This window comes from Falco rusticolus, chromosome 3 (assembly GCF_015220075.1).
Source record: "Falco rusticolus isolate bFalRus1 chromosome 3, bFalRus1.pri, whole genome shotgun sequence".
In the NCBI taxonomy this organism is placed as follows: domain Eukaryota; kingdom Metazoa; phylum Chordata; class Aves; order Falconiformes; family Falconidae; genus Falco; species Falco rusticolus.
Window position 1 is genome coordinate 116,827,950 of NC_051189.1, and position 22,495 is coordinate 116,850,444.

At 50.1% G+C, this 22,495-nt stretch overlaps 1 protein-coding gene across 1 annotated transcript in view; it reads right to left on the minus strand.

Moving 5' to 3' along the window:
* The window catches only part of CSMD2 (CUB and Sushi multiple domains 2), a 305,276-nt gene that overhangs the window by 13,954 nt on the left and 268,827 nt on the right, over positions 1-22,495 (minus strand). The window contains exons 52-61 of the mRNA XM_037381617.1: positions 21,645-21,818; positions 20,458-20,631; positions 17,608-17,781; positions 16,615-16,803; positions 13,867-14,040; positions 11,449-11,631; positions 4,978-5,154; positions 3,971-4,150; positions 2,570-2,743; positions 1,244-1,417 (exon numbers count right to left, since the gene is read on the minus strand). Of these exons, the coding sequence (XP_037237514.1) occupies positions 1,244-1,417; positions 2,570-2,743; positions 3,971-4,150; positions 4,978-5,154; positions 11,449-11,631; positions 13,867-14,040; positions 16,615-16,803; positions 17,608-17,781; positions 20,458-20,631; positions 21,645-21,818 (1,773 nt within the window). The remainder of the gene's footprint in view (positions 1-1,243; positions 1,418-2,569; positions 2,744-3,970; positions 4,151-4,977; positions 5,155-11,448; positions 11,632-13,866; positions 14,041-16,614; positions 16,804-17,607; positions 17,782-20,457; positions 20,632-21,644; positions 21,819-22,495) is intronic.

Sequence of the window (22,495 nt, forward strand, 5' to 3'; positions counted from 1 at the left end):
TGAAATCAAGAGGAAACTTGGAGGTTCAAGCCACGAGTCATTTTGCGTTACTAGAACTGGTGAGGCATTTCAGATGTAGCTGGAATAACTGAAAATTGTGGAAAACAGCCCAGGATCTGTCTCTGCCCCCGATGCCCTCATAAGGTGATGATGGTGGTGTTCAGGCAGTTATGGTAACAGCACACAGCCCCTGCAGTTTATCACCACGGGAGCCCCAGAGTTCAAGAAGGTAGCCGGAGTTTTAAAGAGGTGAAGAATACTGTGACTAATTATGATTACACACCTCCCAGAGGTTTCAAAGGGTTCTGGAAGCCCCAGAAAATGGGCACCTGAAGAACAGGCGGGTATTTGAGCCTGAATCCCAACACCGCAGCTAGGCAAAGCGATCTATAGGATTTTGCTCTCTGTATACAGCACTTCCACACTTCCAGGAGTTGCTCTTCTGGATGTAATTCAAAGGCAGCAGAGAACATAAGGGCTCTCCTGTGCACCCTTTAGGCAGCACTCTGGTTTGCTGCAGTTTCTGTGAGCAGCAGAGCTAAAAGCCCACGGCTGCTCTCTGCAGTCAAATTGCATTTTCAGGCCCATCACTGATGACGACACTGTGCCCCTCCACGGAGCAGCGTGTTGGGCTGGAGGTCCCCGAGGAAGGAAGCCTGGAAGCAGCACAGAGCCCGAAGCCCAGCACTGTGCCAAGACGATGATGCGATGTTGGCAGGGATGCAGCAGCCTTAGCACGGCACAGGGCACAAGTGCTGTGGTCCCCAGCCCCAGAGGTAACGTGGGCAGCACCAGCCTTTGGGACATCTGGGTGGTGCAACCCCCCGCAGGCGCCTCCATCCCCCTCCCCAGCCCTCAATCCTTATGGCCCAGGTTGTAAATATTAACCTGGAAGTTCTGCAGAGGAATTTTCCTTCGGGCCCACCAGCAGCCCAAGCACAGTGCTGAGGAGCAGTAACGGGGGGATGGGGATAGCCCTCCTTGGGCGCACCATGCATTGACCACCATCAGGGGCAGGAATGATGGGGCCAGGCAGCAAAGAGCAAGAGAAGAAGATGGGTTGCTTACCACCAGCTAGTCCGTACAAACCCAAAGCACGATCCCTATATATTCTGATTTGCAGGGCAGCAAAGCGCTCGTTTCTACCAACCCGGGAAAGAAAGCCAGCTTTGCTACCAACGGAAAAGCCAGGTGACCGCTCAAAGCTCTTCGCCCGTAGGTGCAAGACGGAGTCTCCCCTTACCTATGCAGCTGGGCTGGGTCCCGCTCCACGTCCCATCGGACTGGCAGAACCTCCGGGCCGATCCCACCAGCACGAGCGGGGCTAAGCAGGAGAAGGAGACGGAGGAACGGTAGGTGAAGCCTCTGTCCTCCCTCCTGCCTTGAGCGGGTATCCCCGGGTCACCGCAGAACACGGCTGCAACAGGCGGAGAGACAAGTGGATTGCGATGAACCTCCTCAAGAGCAAGCCATGTTAATAAGCTAAAGATGGGTCTATTAATGGCCCAAACCTTACCACTCCCTGCCATCAAACTCTGTGATTGACTAGGGAATTAGCAGTGGTAGAAGGCGTTGCTGGCTACTTTCCTTGTAATTCTCTCTTTTTGTCAATTGCCGTTAATTAACTTCCACCTTCTCCCCCATCTTTTCTTTTTTTCTTTTTTTTTTTTTCCCCCTAACAGCATGCTTAGCTTTAAAATGTATCTCTAATTGCACGATGTCAAATTGCTATATGGTCACACAGAAAGCCCGCTAATTATACAAGATCCAGGGAAAGGTGCAAAGAACACGGTGAGGGCTTTGTATGATTTAATATGAAAATGGCTATTGTGCAGCTGCCAGCCATCCAGCCTAGAAAAGAAACTCAAATCTGCCTTTATCATTATGAGACTTTTAACTAATTTTTTTTGCATTAGCTATTGTATCAGGCACACAGGTTTTCACCCAGCCAAAGTTCTGCCTTCACAAAATATCCCTAACTCCTCCTGCAGCACCACAGTGCCCTTGGCCAAAGGTTTTTTTCCTACAGCCTTTGGCAGTTTCAAGAGCCCTGACTGCAGAGGCTTGAATCCCTGGGGATACACACGGAGGAAGAGCCTGTTTTAAAGACGCTTGTGGACAGGAACATGCAAGATCTTCAGACGTGCCCACACACCTTCATTACAGGAGGTGGAGTGACTGCCTGCATCCCCGTGGCCACTACTACAACCAAGACCCCCAGCCATGTGGCTGCTGCCGGAGGTGGGGAGCGCGTTCAGGCTTTTGGCTGCAGGCACGCTAAGCATCGTCATCTTTCCTCCTGCCATGCAAAACTCCCACTGCCTTCAGCTAATGCAAGCCCTCCCTTGGGCTCAGGGGTAGGAAGCACAGCAACCAGATATTTAACTTCCCACAGACTGAGAATGGTCCAGCCGTACCCCTGGGATGCTGTCAGGCAAGGCAGAGTTAGCACTAACATCAACGGCACGGAGACCAGAGATGCTGGAGAGAGGGAGCACTGAACAACTGGGTTTTAAGCAGACTCCTCCACCCCATTCATGCATGAACACATGGATGGCTGCCTACTCACGAAAGCACTGGGGAATTTCCCCGCTCCAAGTCCCATTGCCCTCGCAGGTCAGCACGGCAGGCAGGGAGAGCTGGTACCCCTCCAGGCAGGCATAGCTCACGCTGGACCCCCAGCTGAAGTCCGAGCCCACAACTTTCCCGTTGGGGATGGCTTGCGGGGATTTACAGATGATAGCTGAACGAGAAACAAAAGCATGCTCAAGTTCTCTCAACTCTTCAGCATAGTTATTTCCATTAACAAGCAAATTCGTGTCGGATCAAAGTCGTGTTCTGCTCTTGAAGAGCATCTCCTGGGACTGGGCTAGCAGGGGGCTGTGCAAACCTTCCCAGCTGTGCCTGCAGCTGTAAACCCCAACATTTTACTTTGAAGTTTGGAGTTAACCACATCCCAAGTCTCAAAGTGAGATTTCTGAGTCAGTGTTCGTTTCCCACGGAAGGTAAGAACCCACCCTGACTGAGTGTGAAAACTCACCTGAAATTCCCTCAAAGATTCAAACATTCTGGACAACCTAGCTGAGTTTCAGCTTAGCAGTTGAATCAACAACCAGTCTGTATTTCATCCACTCTAGGGTGTTTCAATATGACATTTTTGCAGTGCTTTGCTTTTCAGCTCAGGGGAGCACTGGGAAAGATGCTAAGCTCATGCAAATCAGCCCGGCCTCCAAACGAGACTCTGGCCACATTCTCTATTATTCCTGCAACATTAGCTCAGTTGAGAGAACAAAAGGAGTGTGAGAATTGCTCTTTATAGCCTCAGAAGCAACTGAAGTGTATTTGGAAGTTTCTGTGTGGTCTGTATTTATATCAGAATCATGACAGCTAAATTTTCCAGACTGCTGAAGAAGTACACAGATGCTGATACAAGCCTTATCTACACTTGGTGGGTGAGTAAAACACTCGCAGAAGAGATCCAGCCTGTCCTGCAACTGCTCTATTATTTCCTTTTCCTATCTCCTAACTACAGAGGCAATCTTAGAACTGAGAAATAATGAAAGGAGTTGGAAGAAACATTTTTCAGACTTCTAGATGGTGCCAAAAAGTGCATGCTTGCAAAACATAATATTTAATTCGAGTTTGATCTGAGTTTTTGCGAAGAGTAAGTTGCTTCACTCTTTGTGCTTCATTTTTAATTCTCTACTACGGGGATAACAGCAATTGTCTCCCTCCCAGGCTTATTGTGATGATATACAAGCCTGAAGACAGCAAGGTGTTCATGCTACATTGCTAAAATTGTGGAAGTGCCTGTGTTTACAGGGGACAGACTGAACGACAGGACTGAGACACGCCCCCCCCCTCCCCCCCCGGGGAGGCTCGTTGCTGCCTATTACATTGCCACAAATTACAAAAAAGTTTGTGGCCTGCAAAACGTGTATCCTCCAATATTTACAGCAACCAGTCTTACCCTTGCAGGCGGGTTTGGTGCCATTCCAGGTTCGGTCTTTCGTGCAGGTTAGAGAAGATGCCCTGTCTGACTCCATCATGTAGCCAGGCGTGCACTGGAACACCACTGTTCGATTGTAGGTGAAATCACTGCCCAGCCTAATGCCGTTGGCTGGCACACCGGGGTCACCGCAGTTGATCACTGCCAACAGAAAACAAACAAACAAAAAATAATAATGAAGCGTTTCTGGCTGACCATCCCTTGTCTCACACTTCTGGATCTGCAAGAACCAGCAACCTGATGGTCCTGAGTGTTTTTCAACACAGGAAAACTAACGGTGGAGAAGGAGCATCTGCAGCACAGAGGCTTGGGAGAGCTACGGAGCAGGCTGGGCTCCGGCACGTGGAGAAAACTTTGTTTCTACACAGCAGAGCGAGCAGCAATCTTAACGATACATTAAGACCTTGCAAGAAGTATTAACACACATTAAACTTTAAAGAAAACCTGGGTCAGATCTGGGCTAGGTGGAAGCCAGTGTGCCCACGGCACCCCCTCCTCGCTTTACCCTAGTTATGGTCTCTTCTGCAGGACCACGGTGGCCTCATCCCCGTTCCTGGCACCTGCGGGTGGGAGCCGTAAGGAAACGCGGCGCATCCACCGAGGGGCTCCTGCAGAGGGGCTCTGCCCACCACATCCCGCTGCCGGCATGCTCGCCTGCAGAAGCAGCCCCGGAGAGCCCCTGCGGGCTGGCTGACATCTACTTATGAAATTATCACCGAGCTCCCTTCATCCAACTGGAAAAAACAAACTCCAAACAAGAGTTTTCCATTAGGTCCTTGCGGGGATTGCAGGCTGAGCGGCTGACGCTGCCACAAGGCGGTTGAGCTGAGTTTCTCCGCACAGCGCAGCGTGTGTGTGTGTGTGCGTGCGCACATCTACAGCGAGCCTCCAACACGCCCTGACAACCCGTCCCCAGAGCCTGGCAGCATCCTTCAACTCATCTTCCAGGAATCCAGCCCTGCGCTCACCTGTACACTCCGGACTGGTCCCAGTCCAGGTCCCGTTCACTGTGCAGTGCCTGCTCAGCACTCCTGTGGAGTAATAGCCTTCCCGACACTGGTATATGATGGAACTGGAGAAAATCAAGCCGTCGTTAAATATAACCCTCGCGTTGCTGGGGGTTCCTGGATTTCCACAGGATATAACTAGAAAGTAAAACGACATAGTTAAAATATAAAAACCCACCACCAGCACCACAACACAAACAACATCCCCCCAGAAAACCAGACCAAACCCAAGGGTTTCGTCCTGCAACCGACTGTTCTCAATAAAGAGAAGATTTGCTGCAAAGCCCCTGGATCAGCTCAGACAGAACAGGCTGTTCCGTGGGAAATCAGCTGCATCGATCCAACAGGATCCCAAGCACCACTCCCCGGCTGGGAGCAAGGGCTCTGCTTTGCCAGGCACCGCGTCCCAAGGCTGTGGGGCAGCGGCCCTGGCAGGTGATTGAGAAAAACCTCCGTCTCTGCAGGCAGTCTGTGCTCGACACAGCAGATCCCCCTTCCCCTCTGGGCAGACGCCCAGCCTGCCAGCATCCCCCTCCCGCTGCTCCTCCAGGCTGAAGGAAGAACTCCTCTCTGGTTTTTGCAGGACCTTATCCCAGCTCTCAATCTCCCAGCTGGTCCTACAGCTTAACAAAGCAGACTGTGCCCACCACCTTCCAGGAATTTGGAAGCCCAGACCTGAGCTTTGCTTCCCTTTGGGAAGCCAACAACTTTGCAGAACAAAAAGGAACAAAAGCAGCAAGGGAGCCCGCTGCTCTCCCGCTCCGGCATTGCTCACTGCCCAGCTATATCCAATTATGCTCTCAGAGGAAGGAGAATATTGTGGGAATACAATTACAGGTTTGTCAGTGCCCAAGTTTTATGTCTGAAGTACCTCAGCACCACGGCAATAAAAAGGCGTCAGAGCGAACAGTGGCGCACGAAGCCCTGTCATGACCAAATAAGCACCTGCAATAATTGCAGCCAGCCCTCATTTACCCTGAAAATTACAGGACACGAAAGAAAATCACATGAATTAAGGAAAAGCTTACACCACAAATCCCAGCTCTTTGACAAGGAAATTCCTTGCTCCCACCTCTTCCCTGCATCGTGCCACAACCTCTGCAAGAGCATCAGTGGGTGCATACACAAGGTGACCCGCTCCTGCCCTGGGACCCCAGAAACGCAACTCCAGCTCCCAGCACCAGCCACCAGCGCAAGGAGAGAAGTCTTCCTCTGCCTCGTTGCTTAGTTTGCTGACAGCCTGTTAACAAAGGAGCTTGTTGGAGGCATATCTGTTTGACAGGAGGAAACTAATAACCATTCCGGACTGCGTGCACAGAAACTCTGCATGGCACTAAACTCAGCTGAGGTGCGCTCTCGTTACCGATTTCTCATGCAGCCAACGTCTCTGTGATACACGGTGTCATTTCCAAGAGATGCTGGGATAAAAGTCAGATCCTATCATCTCAGAAAAAGCTCGAAACTACTATTTCACTGCCTGCCCATACATCAGCTGTTCTCTCCTGCCCAACCTCCACCTACACACGTGGCCAAACACACACAGATGACCCAAAAATATTATTTTTGTGACTGCAAGGCGACTCATGGAAACGGTTTAATCGCAGCGTGCATCAGCTGTGACCCGTATAGGCTAGATATAAAGGAAGCTGTAAATGTAAGAATGAAAAGTTTGAACTTTTGAAATAGTAATTTAAATACAAATAGGATCTAATCATGCAAGTGAGCAGTAAGCGGGTAAATAATTCCCTTTAGCTTCAGTGAGAGGTGTAAAATGAATTAGGCCCCAGAAGAAAACTCGGCTTTGGCTCTGGTTTTTGAACAGAGTATAAATCCTGAAAAGCCCAGAATCCCCATAGTCATACCCACTCGCATCTCCCTTAAGAATCTCAAACCCAATCGCCTTTAAACCGAAGTCAAAATTCAAGACAATAACCTGAAAAGCAGCTGCATCAGATGGAAGTTTCTTCAGAGTTGCTGCTTCTTTACCTGGGAAATGTTTCAAGGGATGATGCTCAGCTGAAATGGCCGATACGACCAGAAGGGTCTGACTCTCCGCCGCAGCAAGGAGTGCGAGGGGTGCCGAGAGCCAGCTCACCCCGCGCCTCCCACCCAGGACTGGGGTTCTCCCACGTTGCAGAAGATACAACCGACGAACCCAGGATCCAGACCCTTCACCCCGCCACCAGCACATGGCTCCCTGTTTGTGCCAAAGACCCAAGCGTCCCGACTCCCAGCCCACTCTGGCGGCCACCAGCACGGACCCTGCCAGGGTGCTGAGCACTGCGGGGCAACCCTGCAAGGCCAAAGCCCGCCACTGCTCCTGCAGCATCCCAAACATCCCTGAGATGCACAGGCTGTTTCGGAACTCCCCACTTTGGGGGTTCTGGGTTTGTTGCTTTATCAAAGAAGATTTTGTTCCTACGGTGATTTTTATGAAGTCCTTTTTGAGCCATCAACTCCATTCCCACCGAGTACCTGCACATCTCCAAAGCCCACCCGCAGCACAAGGTTTTCCAAGCAGCGGGATGGGGTGAGCTCAGCATGGCAGGCTCCAAGCTCCTCGCGAAGTATAACACGAGACGGCACAGCAAGGACTGAGGACTTAAAAATGTGCTTCTGAGCCTTCCCGAAAACTCAGCTACTCGCCCCAATGTGGAGCTGGAAGGCAGCCAAGGGCACGCTGCCCTGCTCCTGTGTTCCCTGCCCGCTCTTCCAGCTGCTGTTACCGAACCCGAGTGGGTTTCGGAGCCAGCAGCTGGCTGAGACGGGGATGACCATGGGCTGCATGTGCTGCTGCCGCTGCGACAGCCTTCCCCAGCTCCTCCTCCCAGCGAGGAAGCAATTCTGATTTTTGAGGATGCATGCGGTGCATGTGTGCTGGGGCAGCCCGCGAGCGGTGACAGCAGGGACGGCAGTGTCTGCCTTGACTCCTGATGACAGCCAGAGCCCGTTCCCCACCATCCCATTGTTCCTGGGGTGGGGGCAGCTGGGAAGCTTCTGTATGCTACGAAGTGGCCTCTGCTATATAAAACATCACAAGGCTCAGAGGTGCTCCAGAGCTCAGTAATAATTAATTTGATGCCAATCCATGCATCCTTTTTCTGAAAAGCTTATTAAGATTCCCCCCTTGCCTTCCTTTGCTTTTTCCTATGTGTTTTACAGCGAGAAGCTGCTGGGAGAAGGGAGTTTCTCTGGTCAGGCCCTGGGCTCAGAGCTGGCATAGCTGTGCATGAAGCCACTGATGCTCAGAGCATGATCAGATGAGGCCACCAAGCTCCCCCCGCCCCAACATGTACCACCGTTAGCCAAAGCAGCATCCTCCAGAGCAGGGCAAGGGCTCGGACTTACTATACATTCCAGTTCCCCTAGCCCTACGCAGCAAATACCTCCCCGAACACTCCGAGAGGGGCTTGTTTCAGGGCTTTTCTGGCAGCCAGTGCCAAGAGAAGGTACTTTTCTGTGAGGAGCAGCAAGCCCTGCTCTTCAGAAGTGAGGGAAAGCTGAGGGCTGATGACTGCTATCGGTGCATGTCTGACTACACTCGAGGTGGTGCGTGGATACAGCGTCCTTCGCGTGTTCCCCCTCCTCTGACCTAATCTTTCTAACCGTCCGTACTTCTTTTGGGCTCTGCTGCCATCTGACCGCCCGGCTGAAACGCTCTCCTAATGACGCCTGACACATCAGGCAAAACCTCCTGCTGGAATAAGACACAGCTGAGAGCCTTTGCAGTCCCAAAGCCTTTGCTTCAGGGCTGGTAATTTTCATGCCGTTCAATTTAACCAGTAACCCATAACCCACCTAACAGAAAGAAAAAAAGCAGCCTAGACCCGAATCCCAGCCCTGCCACCTCCCATGTCCTCAGCAGTCAAGTGGGCATGAGACAAAACTTTCTTTTCCCAGTGTTATCACTTAAAATAAACATGTTTCTGTCTACTGAAACTGCCAAAGAGCAGCCAGAGCCCCCATCTCATTTTGGATGCGGCTTTAATTCACTTGGGGAATCAATAAACATTATACAAGCAAATATTCTGCTCAACTTCTAAGGGAAGGAAGGAGCGTGTGGCAGAGTCCGACTGATGAGCTCCCTCCTGCAACACTCCTCTGCCAACACAGCCAGGGCATCAGGAAGGAGAAGAAGGGAAAAAAAGAATATAAAATTCCGTTTACACTTTAAAAACTTGCTGGAAATTAAAGCTAAATGAGGCCTGAAATCAGCGATTTTGGAAATCCAGGGAAGCTGCTCTTACCAGGGACAGAAAACCTGGAGCTACATAGCACAGGCTGAAGCAGAAGTCCCAGGAGTCCCTGCACTTCATTTAAATCCAAACCATTTGTGCATTTTGTAAAAAAAGAAAAAAAATCAGTTGTGACTTCTTCCTGCCTCCCTATTCCTTCGATTTTCTTTGAAAAAGTTCTAGTGGGTGACAGGTATTGGGATTAAGAGCCGATGAGTTTCAAGGTGACCCTCTGCGAAGCTCTGTGCTCCCGCCGGCCGCGCACATCCCTCCGCGGACCAGAGCCGGCGCAGGAAAGCATCGACGGTTGAATACCCACCCCTTGACTTCAAAGTCAAGGAGACGCTTTGTCATTGAACCTATTACAGCAGCTTGCTCTCTCTCTCTGGAATGGAGATATCAGCTCCTCTCTCCTTTCCTTCTATTTATGCTGTAGGATTTGCATGGTGTCCTCGGGACCTCCACGCACTTACATGCTCCTCTGCAGCGGGCTCCCTGCTCCTGCTGAACGGGCTGAGACCCTCCGTGCTCACCTAGCAGCTCGTCTGGAGAGCAATTTGCATTGAATTCCCTGGGCAGGCTAGTGCTGGTGACCTGCGAAGCCCCGTCAGGCTCGATTTTGCTCAATTTTGGTGGCTGAGAGCAGCGAACAAGTGGCTGAGGCAGAGAGCTAATGTGCCGCGGAGGTGCCAAGCAGCTCTGCTGCCGCGCCGGAGCTTTTCCACAGCAGCGTCGAGATGCCCGCTCCTTCCAAGCATTGGCCCTCATCTTCATTTGCCCTGAATTAAATCCCAAAATTAATCTCTTCTCTCCCTCTCCTATAAATACCGTTTCCAGCGAGTGGAATATAGCATTCAAAGCGCAGTCAGAAGAACACCTTGTAGCGCTTGCAACTGGCTGTGAATACAAATGACGGAGACACAGCACACTGCTCATCACTGTAAATGACTTTCCTATATTGGCCAGTCAGCACTTAACATTAAATGACTACATTACAGGCAAAATGTTATTATTATTCATAAACTACGAAAAAAAAGCTGCCACGGATCCGCATTTTGGTGCCACTGGAACCTGATGGGTTATTTATCCTAAGATTAATGAACAGAGCCTTTCCACCGCAAGAAAAAAAAAAACACCAACCAGAGAATGAAAAAAAACCCCAAGACCTGAGTGTATTAATAACATGATTCAGTGTCTTTTCAATCAAGAGCTCCATCAATTTGGAATAAATTTCCAATTCATTTACAAACTCTCTCTGAGCTTTTGGCTTTCAAACCAGCTGGAGAGCAGCACTTGCCCAGGTCTCCTTGCAGTTGGTATCCTGCCTCATTTTGGCTTTTGTTCATTTCCCAATTGATTTTTAAACACTTTTATAAAACATCAGCAGTGAGCAGCACAGCTCGAAGAATGCGGCTGGGGGTTTATTAGATTGGATTAGAGGGTCTTACTTGACTCCTTCAAATGGAAAAATCAGGGGTTTGGGGTTTTCAAATATGAAAATATGCTTACTGGATTATAATTTGCATTTTGTGTTTCTACTTAATGTAAATGACTCTCGCATGTGCCAGTTCCAGCTTTAACGGGGGTTTGAAGCTATTGACATTTCTCATTCTGCTGCATTTCCTCACCAAAGCAGCACTGAATGCATCAGCGGTACCCACAGGCGTTCTGCCCAAAGGGGGCATTTCTGACCACCGAGCTGGGTACGTGATGCAGCTGAGGAGACACGGACAGCAAGCCTGGGAGCGACACTCTTGGGGGATGGCTGGGAGCGAGGACCAGATCCCAAAGGCTCTTCCTACTCTATACCTCAATCCAGATGTTGGCATGAACCTCAACAACCCGAAACACTTTATACCATACCGGTGCAGCCTGCACAGCAGAGCAGAGCTGGGCATGCAAAAAGGCGATACTCATCCTCCAGTGAGGAAAAACCCTCCTACGAGACATGACCTGCAGGTGTTTGGGGAGGGGGGACCTGAGGGTCCTTGCCGTGCATGCACTACTTGGAGGAAACAGGGAACATGAGTATTATTTCTTGCAGCACCAGACTGTCCCTGGTGACTAAAGCAGAGGGAAGGGCTGGCTGGGCAGCTGTCCCTGCCGCAGTGTTGCAACAACCTTCCCTGCCTTGCTTCTGGAGACATCACTGCAGGCTTGGCATGACGTGGGAGAGGATGCGGAGCTGGCAAAGTACCTTCACATTCCGGCTGCGTGCCGCTCCAGGAGCCGTTGGCTTGGCAGGTCCTCTCGGATGAGCCCCGGAGCATGTAACCGGGCTCGCAGCTGAACCGGACCATGCTGCCGACATCAAAGTCATCTCCCAGCCCAATGCCATGGGACGGGATCCCCGGGTCACCGCACATCCCCTGACTGCCTCCTGTGGAGAAGAGAGCACGGTATCAGCAGAGTAAGCAACTCATAGGGTACGGCCCTTCTTCCCTCGCCACTGCACGCGTTCGGGGGGCCGGCACACCGATCTGCGTTGTGTGGCTGACTCTGTTTAACTCTGGCTATCAGCAGAGCAGGGAGATGCCAGACGAGATGTCCCCCAACTCTGGGAGCCCACTGGTTTTAAGCTGGTTGCAAACCACGGCCATAACTCCTGCATCTCAAGATGGAGCCCTTGGCAGCTGCAGCCGCTTCCTGCGGCAGCTGCTCCAGCAGACAGCAGCTCGGTTGCCAGCATCAGTCATGTGGATGGTTTCCCTCCAAGCAGAAATTACGACATGCTCCGAGCCACCTCAGCATGCCCGATTGTATTTGCAGAACAAGAAGCTGTTGGGTTTGGAGCACGGAGGCGGGGAGGGATCCAGCTGAGAAACACCCGCCTGTACAAGTTGGGAAGGCTTGGAGCTGCCGGCTGTAAGGCAGGGGGACAGGAGGAAGGGAGCAGCTGTAGCAGATGCCTCGCAGGGGTTCTCCAGAGCAGGCTGGAGAAATGCCCGCCTCCTCGCTGCCTGACACGGGCTCACACCGTGTATTGCCTGTTCTTGGCTTTCTCCGCTAATGATCTGTGTAAACACATCCACCCCCAAGCCAGGAAAGACGATTTCGCTCCTGCAGCTAGCAATGAAGTTCCCAGCTCCCAGGCCTTCTGTGCCTTGCTGCAGGTACAGCCTTTGCAGCCTTATGTGTAATATAAACCATAATGAGCACATTCATCATCTTGCACGGAAAGAGAAGGAGGAGAACGCTCCCAGGTTCAGCATTTTCTTTCACGTGTTAACCGATATCAAAGTCTTTCTGTCTCATCTTGTGGCGCCGCAGGGATCCTCCACACGCAGCAGAGAACCTTTGGCAGGAGATGAGCCAAGCTGTGTTCTGCCTCTTCGCTGCTTCTGTAGGCGTACCGCCCCAGTTTGGTGTTAAACAGGAGCTTTTCCCCCAAGCCCCTGGGTGGAAAATCATGGTTCGGAGGTAGTGGGCATTTGCCCGGTCCCCAAACAGAGAGGGCTCATCCAAGGCCATCAGCCTTGGTCTCAAGCTGCCTCCATGGAGCCATTCAGAAAAATCACACCCAACAGATGTCCGTAGGAACCAGTCGGAGTCGCACTAAACGTTTCAAAAAATCCACCCACACAGATGACAGGAGAGACAGTGGAAACCACACGGGGAAGAGGCACGAATTAGAGCAGAAAACCCTTCCAAGTAGCTACAGATCAAGAACTCTGCAGATATGGCTTCTGAATAGGAGGATGACTCCACTTGATTTCTTTTTGCCTTCCAAAGCAGAGGTTAAACTTGGTCAAGTGGAGCTGCTAAATCTAAGTGGCATAATTAAAAATTAACACGTGTCCCAAATGCTTTGCTACAGCTAACTTCTTACTTTGGCTGCCTCTGTGCTCTCCAAGGACCAAGTGACGGGCTGGCATGGGGAGGGCTTTGCACAGCATCCTGCCTGCTGCTGGAGGCCATGGGCTGAGGTCCCAGCTCCCTGGTTTCAGGAAGGCTTGGCAAACACAACTCACTGCATCCCCCATCACCTTGGACCCAAGTCTCGTCTCGTCAGGGACTTTTTTGCTTATCAGGATGTTTTCAGTGCAAGACCCTTCTCACTCTGGCATGGGAGTGGGGATGGACTTCTGTTGCCAAAGCGCTCTCAGTGGAGATGCTGATGATGTGAAAACTGACTGTACCAGCTTGCACTTGCCTTGTGCAGACCTAGGACCGCTGTGGTGTCGTAACAGCAGATGTCAGGCCCTGGAAAGGGGCCTCACGGACTTCTTTTACCAGGACGCATGAGAAAGAGGGTCAGATGCTGCAGATAGGATGCAAGGATCCAACTTTGCATAAGACATGTTCATCCTATACAGCCTCTGCACGGAGAAAACTGTAAAGCAGCAGGCTGTAGTCCACCTCCCACCACAAACATTTGCTGCAGTGATTTATTTCTCGTCTTGCCAGCCGAGCGGTTTACTCTGTGCCAGAGCTTATCATCCAAGTTGCAGGAGACTGGAGAGCTGAGACGCAGTGATTTTCAGAGTCTTCCACAATCCCCCGCTGTAGCATGTGTATTTCTCTGGTTCAGCAAAGCACATCGGGTTGCCCTCTCAGAGGATGGAAGTGGGAGGACTGGACTGCCCCATCCCCTCCTGCCCGAAGCCCACCTCACCTGAGCAGTGCGGCAAGGAGCCGCTCCAGTGCCCATCCAGCTGGCACATGCGAGTGGAGTTGCCGATCAGCGTCCGCTTCCCGAGGCAGCTGTACCGCACCACGGAGCCAACGGTGTACTTGTCCCCTGAGATCTGAGCTTGGGGGGGTGAGCCGGGGTGGCCGCAGGAGACCACTGTAAGAGACAGATGCAAAAGCTTCAACCAGGAGGGAACTGCCCGTGATGCTCATACACAGGCAGGTGCAGCAGGGACACAGCAAAGTACTGCACTGTTTGAGGCCATACTGCACACATTTGAGGTTGCTGCATGGGACCTTGGCAGCTTAAACCCACTGATCTGCCCCAGAGCCCACCAAATGCCCAGGGACTCACGCCACGGTGCAGCTGTGCATAGCAGACCTTGCATCGGTCTCCTGCTGGGGCACACGAGCTCATCCTGTAAGAGCTGCCAAGGGTTTGTGCATAAATGTCTAGTCTTGATGCTGACAGGCATTCTGCAGGTTCCTTGGAAAGGCTCATCCCTTCTTACACAGGAGTATTTCCATGCACACCCTCACCCCCACCCACCCTCGGCAGCGCCAGGTCCTGCGACACAGAGCTGCAATCGATGCCATGTCACACCTGAGCAAATTATCCCAGCAGATTCCGAGCACTGCTCACTCGACCATTGCTAGTAAAAACCCGCTGCTAACAATAATTAATAGGTTTACTTTAGCTTAGCAATCAGAGTGGAGACAGGGAGGCTGTTGACAAATACAGTGGCAGATCCAGGGGTTATTAGACAGGTTTGGATGAGGATGCTCAGCGCCATGCACCACTCGGTTTCTGAAGGAAAGCATCCGTAATGGATATCTTATCTCCCTCTGCTACAGTCTAAAAATACCAATAGTGGCATTAGGTAGAAAACATGATGTATGTTTCAATAAAAAGGAGAGCACGCGTATGTTTGGGCACGTGGGCGTTGAAATACACTGGTGCAGAGCTGTGACTAAAACCAAGGACGCTTTGCAAGGAAATGGGTTTGATAGGTAATACTTAAACTCACACTGTAACTAACAATTTAATAACAGATACTACAGCAGACTCAGCTAAGCTTAAAACCTGTGGTGGGATGGAGGTTTTTAAAGGATTTATGTACACGGTATGAAGACTGTTTCTTCTGATGTGTCAGGCTCTGCTCCCGTGTATTTACTGGACTTGCCATCATACGCCTCAAAGGGGATCAGCCCTGTTTTACTCCCTCCGCAGGAACAGGCATGAGACAACATTTGCAACCCAAGCTTGTCTGGCATCAACCTCCTTAATTTATGTTTTAGAAAGTGCCTAGTAATTTTAGGTACCCAGCTGTAAACACTTTACAGGAGTATGAGTTTCAGCACTGAGCATATCTGAAGTTCAACACGCAGAAACAAAGACATGCAAAAATGTCTTTTTTTTTTTTTTTTAAACTGTTAAGCCCATGAATCCAAATGATCAGTCGTAAAACTGACCTCAGTGTCCAAAGTTTTGGGAGTGCCCACAAATCCTCCAAGTCAAGGGATGGTCAACATTTTAAGGAAGGAGATCCCTTTTACTTAGTTGGAAAGCTGTGGACTGAGGGAGCCTGAGATATCGGGCTGCCAGGTTTTCCAAGGTAACTACCCCCTCGGAGCCCCTGCGGCTGCGGCACCCCACCGTTATCACTTGTCAATTCCCCATGGCCTGTGCAGGGTGCTGCAAGTGTGAGGAGGTGGCATGCTGCTAACAAAAGGAAAGGAAAATGTGCCCAAACCTGCTTTGTATGACTAGGTGTCGAAGGATAATACAAGAAAAAAACCAAAACAAAACCAGAAACAATCATGGCTTTGGAACAGCTAAGCTGATTTGAATGTAAGGAGCTCCATCTCTGACTGCCCCCGCCATTCGTTATGGTACTCGTTATGTCTGCAAAAGGATGTTCTAGCTGTGTCTGCCAGGGGTCTGCTCCTGTCACTGGGCAGCCCTACGTCACCTGGAAAGGCACTCTGGACCTTGGCTCCCCCCAGTGTAAGCTGGGGACACCCCCACTGACACCCTTCATACAATGCAGGGAGATCTCCTGGACCAGGCACTACTCCTGCAGTGTGAGGCCACCATGAGTTTTTGTGTCTTTGCAAAGACACCTCAAGCCAAACCATTGCCCAGAACCCCCCAATTCTCTCTGCAAACCACAGCGGCAGAAAGGGCCAGGATACTGTAAGAAAGGAGGAGGAACATAAAGCAAGGGTCAAGAAGCAAATCCTCTTTAGCACCTGCACTACAGCAGAATAAAACCTGCATTTATTTCCCCATCGCATTGTCATTTCCCTCCCTCAAAGCCGCGGGGATGAGTGGGTGTATGGAAACTCAGCCATGCCCCAGCGGTGTTAAATATGCTCGTCCTCAGCCTGGCTAATTGCACGCCGCTTCCTAAGAAGATCTGTGTTGCACAGGTTTTGCTGCCCTTCTCTACCTGCAACACTTTTGCTGGAGCTGCAGAGAACCAGTAAAACCCAGGGGGAGCCACCTTCCCCTGCAGAGGGAAACCACCTCTGTCTACCAGGATTTCTCTTCTCAGACCACAAATTCCCCTTCAGCGGGCAGGATCCAGAGGCCAGTGAAGCTGATGGAAGGATTCCCATGGATTACAGAGGGCTTTGGATCCAGACTTTTTACACAACCATTCAGCTAAGCAACAGAGAACTACATGGGATGAAAGCCTGTGGTGGATGGGTATTATTAAGAACTTACAAAGACACTGTGGGAGGGCACGGTCCCAAGTGCCATCCCCCTGACAGGTAAGGACATGTGTACCCAATAAGTAATATCCATGGCTGCACTGATATGAGACAGTTGTTCCAAAGCTGAATCTGTGAGGACCACTTGGCTGCACTTGACGGATGCTGTTTTCCAGGTGCCCAGGGTCAGTACAGTTTACAACTGCAAACAAACAACAAAAAAACAAAACAAAACAAAACAAAGGGTGTAACAAAGAACAAAGGATTCTCCAAAAACGAGCAGGAAAAGGGGGAAAAACTGCAAATCACATCTTCCACAATTTAAAAGGGTTTTTTTCCCCAGTCTTTTTTTTTTTTTTAAGATTGTATAGGGTAGAAATAGAAAAAATCCTTATAGGCAATGCTGCAGGCTCTCGCCTTGCCACGCGAGGACTAGCAGCAGCGCCTTGCTCTCCGGCCCCAAACCATCTCACATCATACATGAGAATAACCGATTCCTTGACCAACACAGCAACAGTATTCACAGAGATGCTGGATTAAGGGAGTACAGAGGAAGGGAGTGCAGGGAGGGGATGGGAATTTGATAAGTGAACTTGAGTGCTAATACCAGCAGAAGAAGGGCAGCCTCGAAGGAGAAAGGGCTCTGCACAAAGACCGTGGCGTTTGGTTTGCATGAGCTGGTCTAGGGGTACCAGGTTGACCTCTGCTATGGGTCTGGCCTGGTATTTTCTTGTGTCCTCCCCACTTACAACACACACTTCAATGTCTTGGAGGATGTAGGGCTGGGCAGGGTCCGTTAACAACTTTGAGTGGAGTCCAAGAGACAAATCGGGTTTGTTGCATGCGATCTACCCAGGTCCTCGGAGCTCAAACATCACTCGTATGTTCCTGAGGAACCGCAAGATTTGCTTTACATGGATTTCTGACAGCAAGATCTTAGGAACCCAGAGTAACCAGCGAGGAAGGCGCAGACAAATCACATAGAGCAGGGGGGCAGAGGACTCACCGCGGCAGGTGGGCAGGGTGCTGCTCCACTGTCCATTGGCCAAGCACTGGGACTGGGATGCTCCTTCCAGGTGGTACCCAGTGTTGCACACAAACTTAGCCACATCGTTCAGATTGAACTGACTCCCTTGCGTCAAGCCGTTGGCAGGGTTGCCAGGGTGGCCGCAAGTGATGGCTACAATTAGAAATCGGAGCAATTACTTTTTTTGCCTGGAAGAAAGTGGATGAACCACTGGAAAAAAAAAAGTTCCCAAGGAAGGAGACCATAAAACGCCCACGTCAACCCTGAAACCCACACCAACACGTAAAGATTTGCAGCCAGCACTGTTGAAATACTGAATCAAGTGGAGAGCACAGCCAGTACCTTTGTTCGTTTTACTGGCATAAGAAATTCTCTGAACCGCTCTCTAAGCAGCTGAGTGCCAGCATCCTACTGACTTACACCGTAAATCCCTAGAGCTCCTCTTCAAAAACCCCAGCTACTGCTATTAATCTATTGCCTTACATTACCCTGGGCATCACACACAGAGTCATGAAACCTGATGTTTTCCTCTCCCTTCCTGGTGTACGTCAGATGTATGCTCACTGCGCTATGAAGTTACATCTGGAGGGATAGTTAAGAGAGAGGAAAAACAGAAGAAAGATCAGGTTTCTAGCATATGGTCCAGAAAGCTTAAATTGTCCTGCTTTAAGCTGGGGAAATTTGGGGGGGGAAGACGACACACCTTTATTTCTAAATCCCTGAAATGAGGAATTCTGTGTAGCTCTTGTTCCTGTGGCTGATGGTAGCAACAAGGTAAAAGGGTAAAGGGTCTGAGCTGCTCCACCAGCGCTGGGGGAAGGTGCAGAGGCAAAACCTGGAGCAGCAGTCAGCACAGACAGCCCTGACATTCAAAATCCTTCTGCCTGGACCACTCCGTGGCACCTTGGCAGAGGCGGGCGACACAGGGCAGACGCAGCCCCTGCTGCGAGCGATGCCCAGGGACCTTCGCTGTGAGCACAGCAGCCAGTTCCACTGCGCAAAAAGAAATGTCAGGATATGCCACGCAGCGTTTCTTTGGCTGCTTAAGGAATGCGACATCTTCCGACAGCTGAGGACAAAGCAATATTGATTATTGTCATGCTGAAAGAGGGTAATCATCCATCAGCAAAAGTCCAGCAGTTTAGCAGTACAGCTGCCAAAGCCCGAAGCTAGAGGGGAAGATGAAATTCTCACAAAAGATCCATAACATTTGACTGCCAGGGCTGGACTATACCACAGGGATGGGAATTTATTCCTTATGCAAGCTGGTGACAGGTACAGGTCTGAAAAATATGAAGCAAGGTAGCCTTTCGGTGCTGCAGGAAGCAGATGTCAGATTCTCTGAGGTGCTTCTGAATATGATTATACATGTTTTGAAACAAGTGATGGATTCCGTCCCAGATAAAAAAAAAAAAAAAAAAAAGGCTCCCCACAGTTGGCACGGATCAAAAAAGACCCGTTCACACAGAGGAAGCAACCGCAGCAGGTTTAGAGAGAAAGTATCAGGACAATAGGAAATTATAATGTGCCCTGAGCTGCTTCAGAAGCAATAAAGCCTCAAGGCACCTAATTTCAGAGCCCAACAGTGCTCTCCTTTAAAGACATCAGATTTATGTTATCTGTAAGGCCTAGTGTAATAACTTCAAAGCCAACTTCTGCGTATGAGACACCCTTACAGGTGCAAGCACGAAGGCTTGGGGGGCTTTCAGGCACCAGAGTCAGAAGCTGGCACAAAGCAGAGACAAATTGCTCAGGAACCCGCCCTGTGCTGGTTCAGTAGTCAGAAGACACATACGGACGAGCAACGTTCAACCTGCTTTGTTCTAATGGGTTTGGTCCCTCCTGGAAGAAACAAGATGAGCCATGAAAATGGATGTTTAGAAAATCCTGCATTTCCATAAATCTGCCTGACAGCTGGAGGACCTCCATCAATATGATTTTCTGATTCAAGGTTAGTAAGTATATACTTGGCAGGCAAAAATGAATTAAAACTTTTCCAACAGAGCATCCTCAGACACAAGAGTAAATTCAAAACGATCTACGGACCCAAAACCAGCCTTTCCAATAATTCTTTTCTGAAGATGCTCAGGCAGAATCACAGCCATCCTCCAAATCTTGGAGTCATTGCTAACCTTGACAGCTTCAGTCTGTTTCGTATTTTTAGGCTGGAATCTGCATATTTGCTGATAGGTCATTCCTCACTTCGTATCTTGCCGTTACTATTGTGCCTCAGCACACAGAGCTCTAAAGCAGGCAGGAGAGATTGAAAGCAAACAACTGGAGAATCACGATATGAAATAGCCGGATTGCACTGTCCATTGATAAGAAGATGCTTAAACTTATTAACACCTTAGAGCTCCAGAGGCTTACTTAATTAGCTTATTTACTGGAAAGATAAATGAGCAGGTTGTACAAGGTGACTTGTGAATGTGGATCAGAGGAGGAGAGAGACTAACTTTCCTCCAGCACAGGTCTCAAAGACGGTGACAACCGTGGTGTGCCCGGCGGGGCTGTATCTGCCTTTAGCCCCCCCGCACCCTGATAAAGGCTGGTCCCCCCAGAAATCACACCTTAACTGGGCTCCCCCGTTAAGAAATTCCGCGTATGAAAAGCACCAAAGTGGAATTGCCGAAGCAGCAAAGCTTCGCCACTCCTGCCACGCCGCAGCTCTCCTGCGCGAACCCCGGGATGCTTGTGCAGCACGCTCGCCATGTGCGTGTGCAAAGCAGCTGTACCCAGCTCGGGCGTGTAAACTCTGCACAACGGCTTTACACGTGCTCTCATCCTCTGAGCGTCACCAGGGCTAAAGAAATCTGACAACATACTTACGCACACAGACAGGCGTCTTCCCAGACCAGCGGTGATCCTGCTGGCAGATCCGCACCGACATGCCGATGAGGCGGAAGCCGGGGCTGCACTGATAAACCACGCTGCCACGGTAGTTGTAGTTCTCCCCGTTGATCTGCCCGTTGACAATGGGGCTGGGCACCCCGCAGTGCCCCGCTGCAGGAGGGAGACAGGGGGGTCACCGAGAGCTCACGGGGAAGGCATCGCGCGCCACCCCGATGCTCTGGGTGGATCTCGGTTCCACACCCAGCAGTCATAAACAGCCCCAGAGCAGCAGTAAAAACCAACGTATTGTTTTTAAAGCTCTCCTCTCCAATTTCAAAACACACGTACTGAGCCGTAAGGAATCAAAGTCTAATTTCTTTTTACACACCAGTGTTACCGAAATCTCGGAATGAAGAACTTATCGACACCAATGTGATGCAGATAAGCAGACGCTTCTTTACTGGCGGCCGGGTGCGTGAGCGAGTCCTCTCACGATCAGCGCACACCAAGCTTCAAACTCAGACACCTCATATAGAACTTATTCATGCATATTCATTAAGTATTCATGCATAATCATAGTGTTTCCCGAAAATCATTAACATACTCTCCTCCCATATCCGATTCTGCGCAGTAAAGGTTAGAAAGGTCCAGAAATGGGTCTGGGGTACCATTTGGGTAGGTGGTACATGAGTCGGTGGTCGCGATCTCCCCCTGCCAGAATTGCCTTTTACTAAAGTTCACGGTTTCTTGGCAGGTAACTACAAGTTGTTCCAGTCGACCCTCCCCAGTTCCCATTAATTCTATATTCTGACATTTCAATACACTTTCTACATACAGAAGACTAGTCAAATACAAAGGAATCTGTAAAATCCCAAATTTGTTACCTAAGTTTTAAACAATGATTCTGGCCCATTCTTCTAGCCTTGGTACAGAGCTGTACAAAGGATTTACATAGCAGCTTTTGCTGTGCAACTACAAGTTTCATTAAAATATATTTCTTATTCCAAATTATTTTATAAAATCAAATAAAGTCAATTCTAACTTATTAGCAGATCTGTAACACCAGTAGCACCAAATCCCTGCTCGGGCCCTCTCTTGAATCAACATGTAAAATTCCTACTCCTTCCTGAAAGGCAACCGAGAAGCTTTCCCGACAAACACCCGAGGGGATGCTCCACACCTACCCAGACATCGCACTTCTGCTCCGCTCCAGAGCCCGTTGGCCATGCACTCCCGCACGCGGGACCCGACCAGGGTGTAGCCAGTGTTGCAGGAGAAGATGGCTGTGGCCCCGTAGCTGGTCAACGTGCCGATCTTGTTCCCGTTCGGCGGGGTCGGCAGCTCTCCGCACGAGATGACTAGAAGAGATCCCAAAGCACAGTGAGCGACAACAGGCGGGGAGCGGTGTCTGGTATAGAAACACTCTCCGCGATGCTTACCACCACGAGTTATTAATGAAGTCAGAAATGAGGAGGAAAGATTATTAAATAGTTACACGGCTAACAACAATTCAGAGTCGCGTTACACGAGGTGACAAAAATAAGTGCTATTAATATTTATGCTTCAGGACGTGAGGGAAGTACTAAAGGTAAGACCGGCTAGGAAGAAACTGTAGAAGTTTTTCACATAGGAATATTTCTAGTATTTCTCTTATTATTTCTATTATTAACCCGTTGCTAGATACAGCCTGGAAGCCTGATTTCCAGAAAAGCCACAAAACGGCACAAGATCTCCAATTAAAAAGTGACACCCAGCTTTCCCTCACACCAGAACCTCCAGGACAGAGCTGATGTCTAAAGATCAGACCCACAGAGGACACCCCGATGAAAGGCTGGTTGGTGGGGTGCAGCTGGAGCCTGGCCAGGAGCCCGTGCAAATGCAAAATTCAGCTCGTTATTTTATCTAACTTAAAGATCTGCAAACCCTCTGGAGCTTTCGCACTCAGCAAGAAATCTAGAGACTCACGCTGGGTGCTCCTGACCTTAGTGCATTGCCAAGATCCTGTCATTTGAATTTAGGTGGCAATAACGCTGAA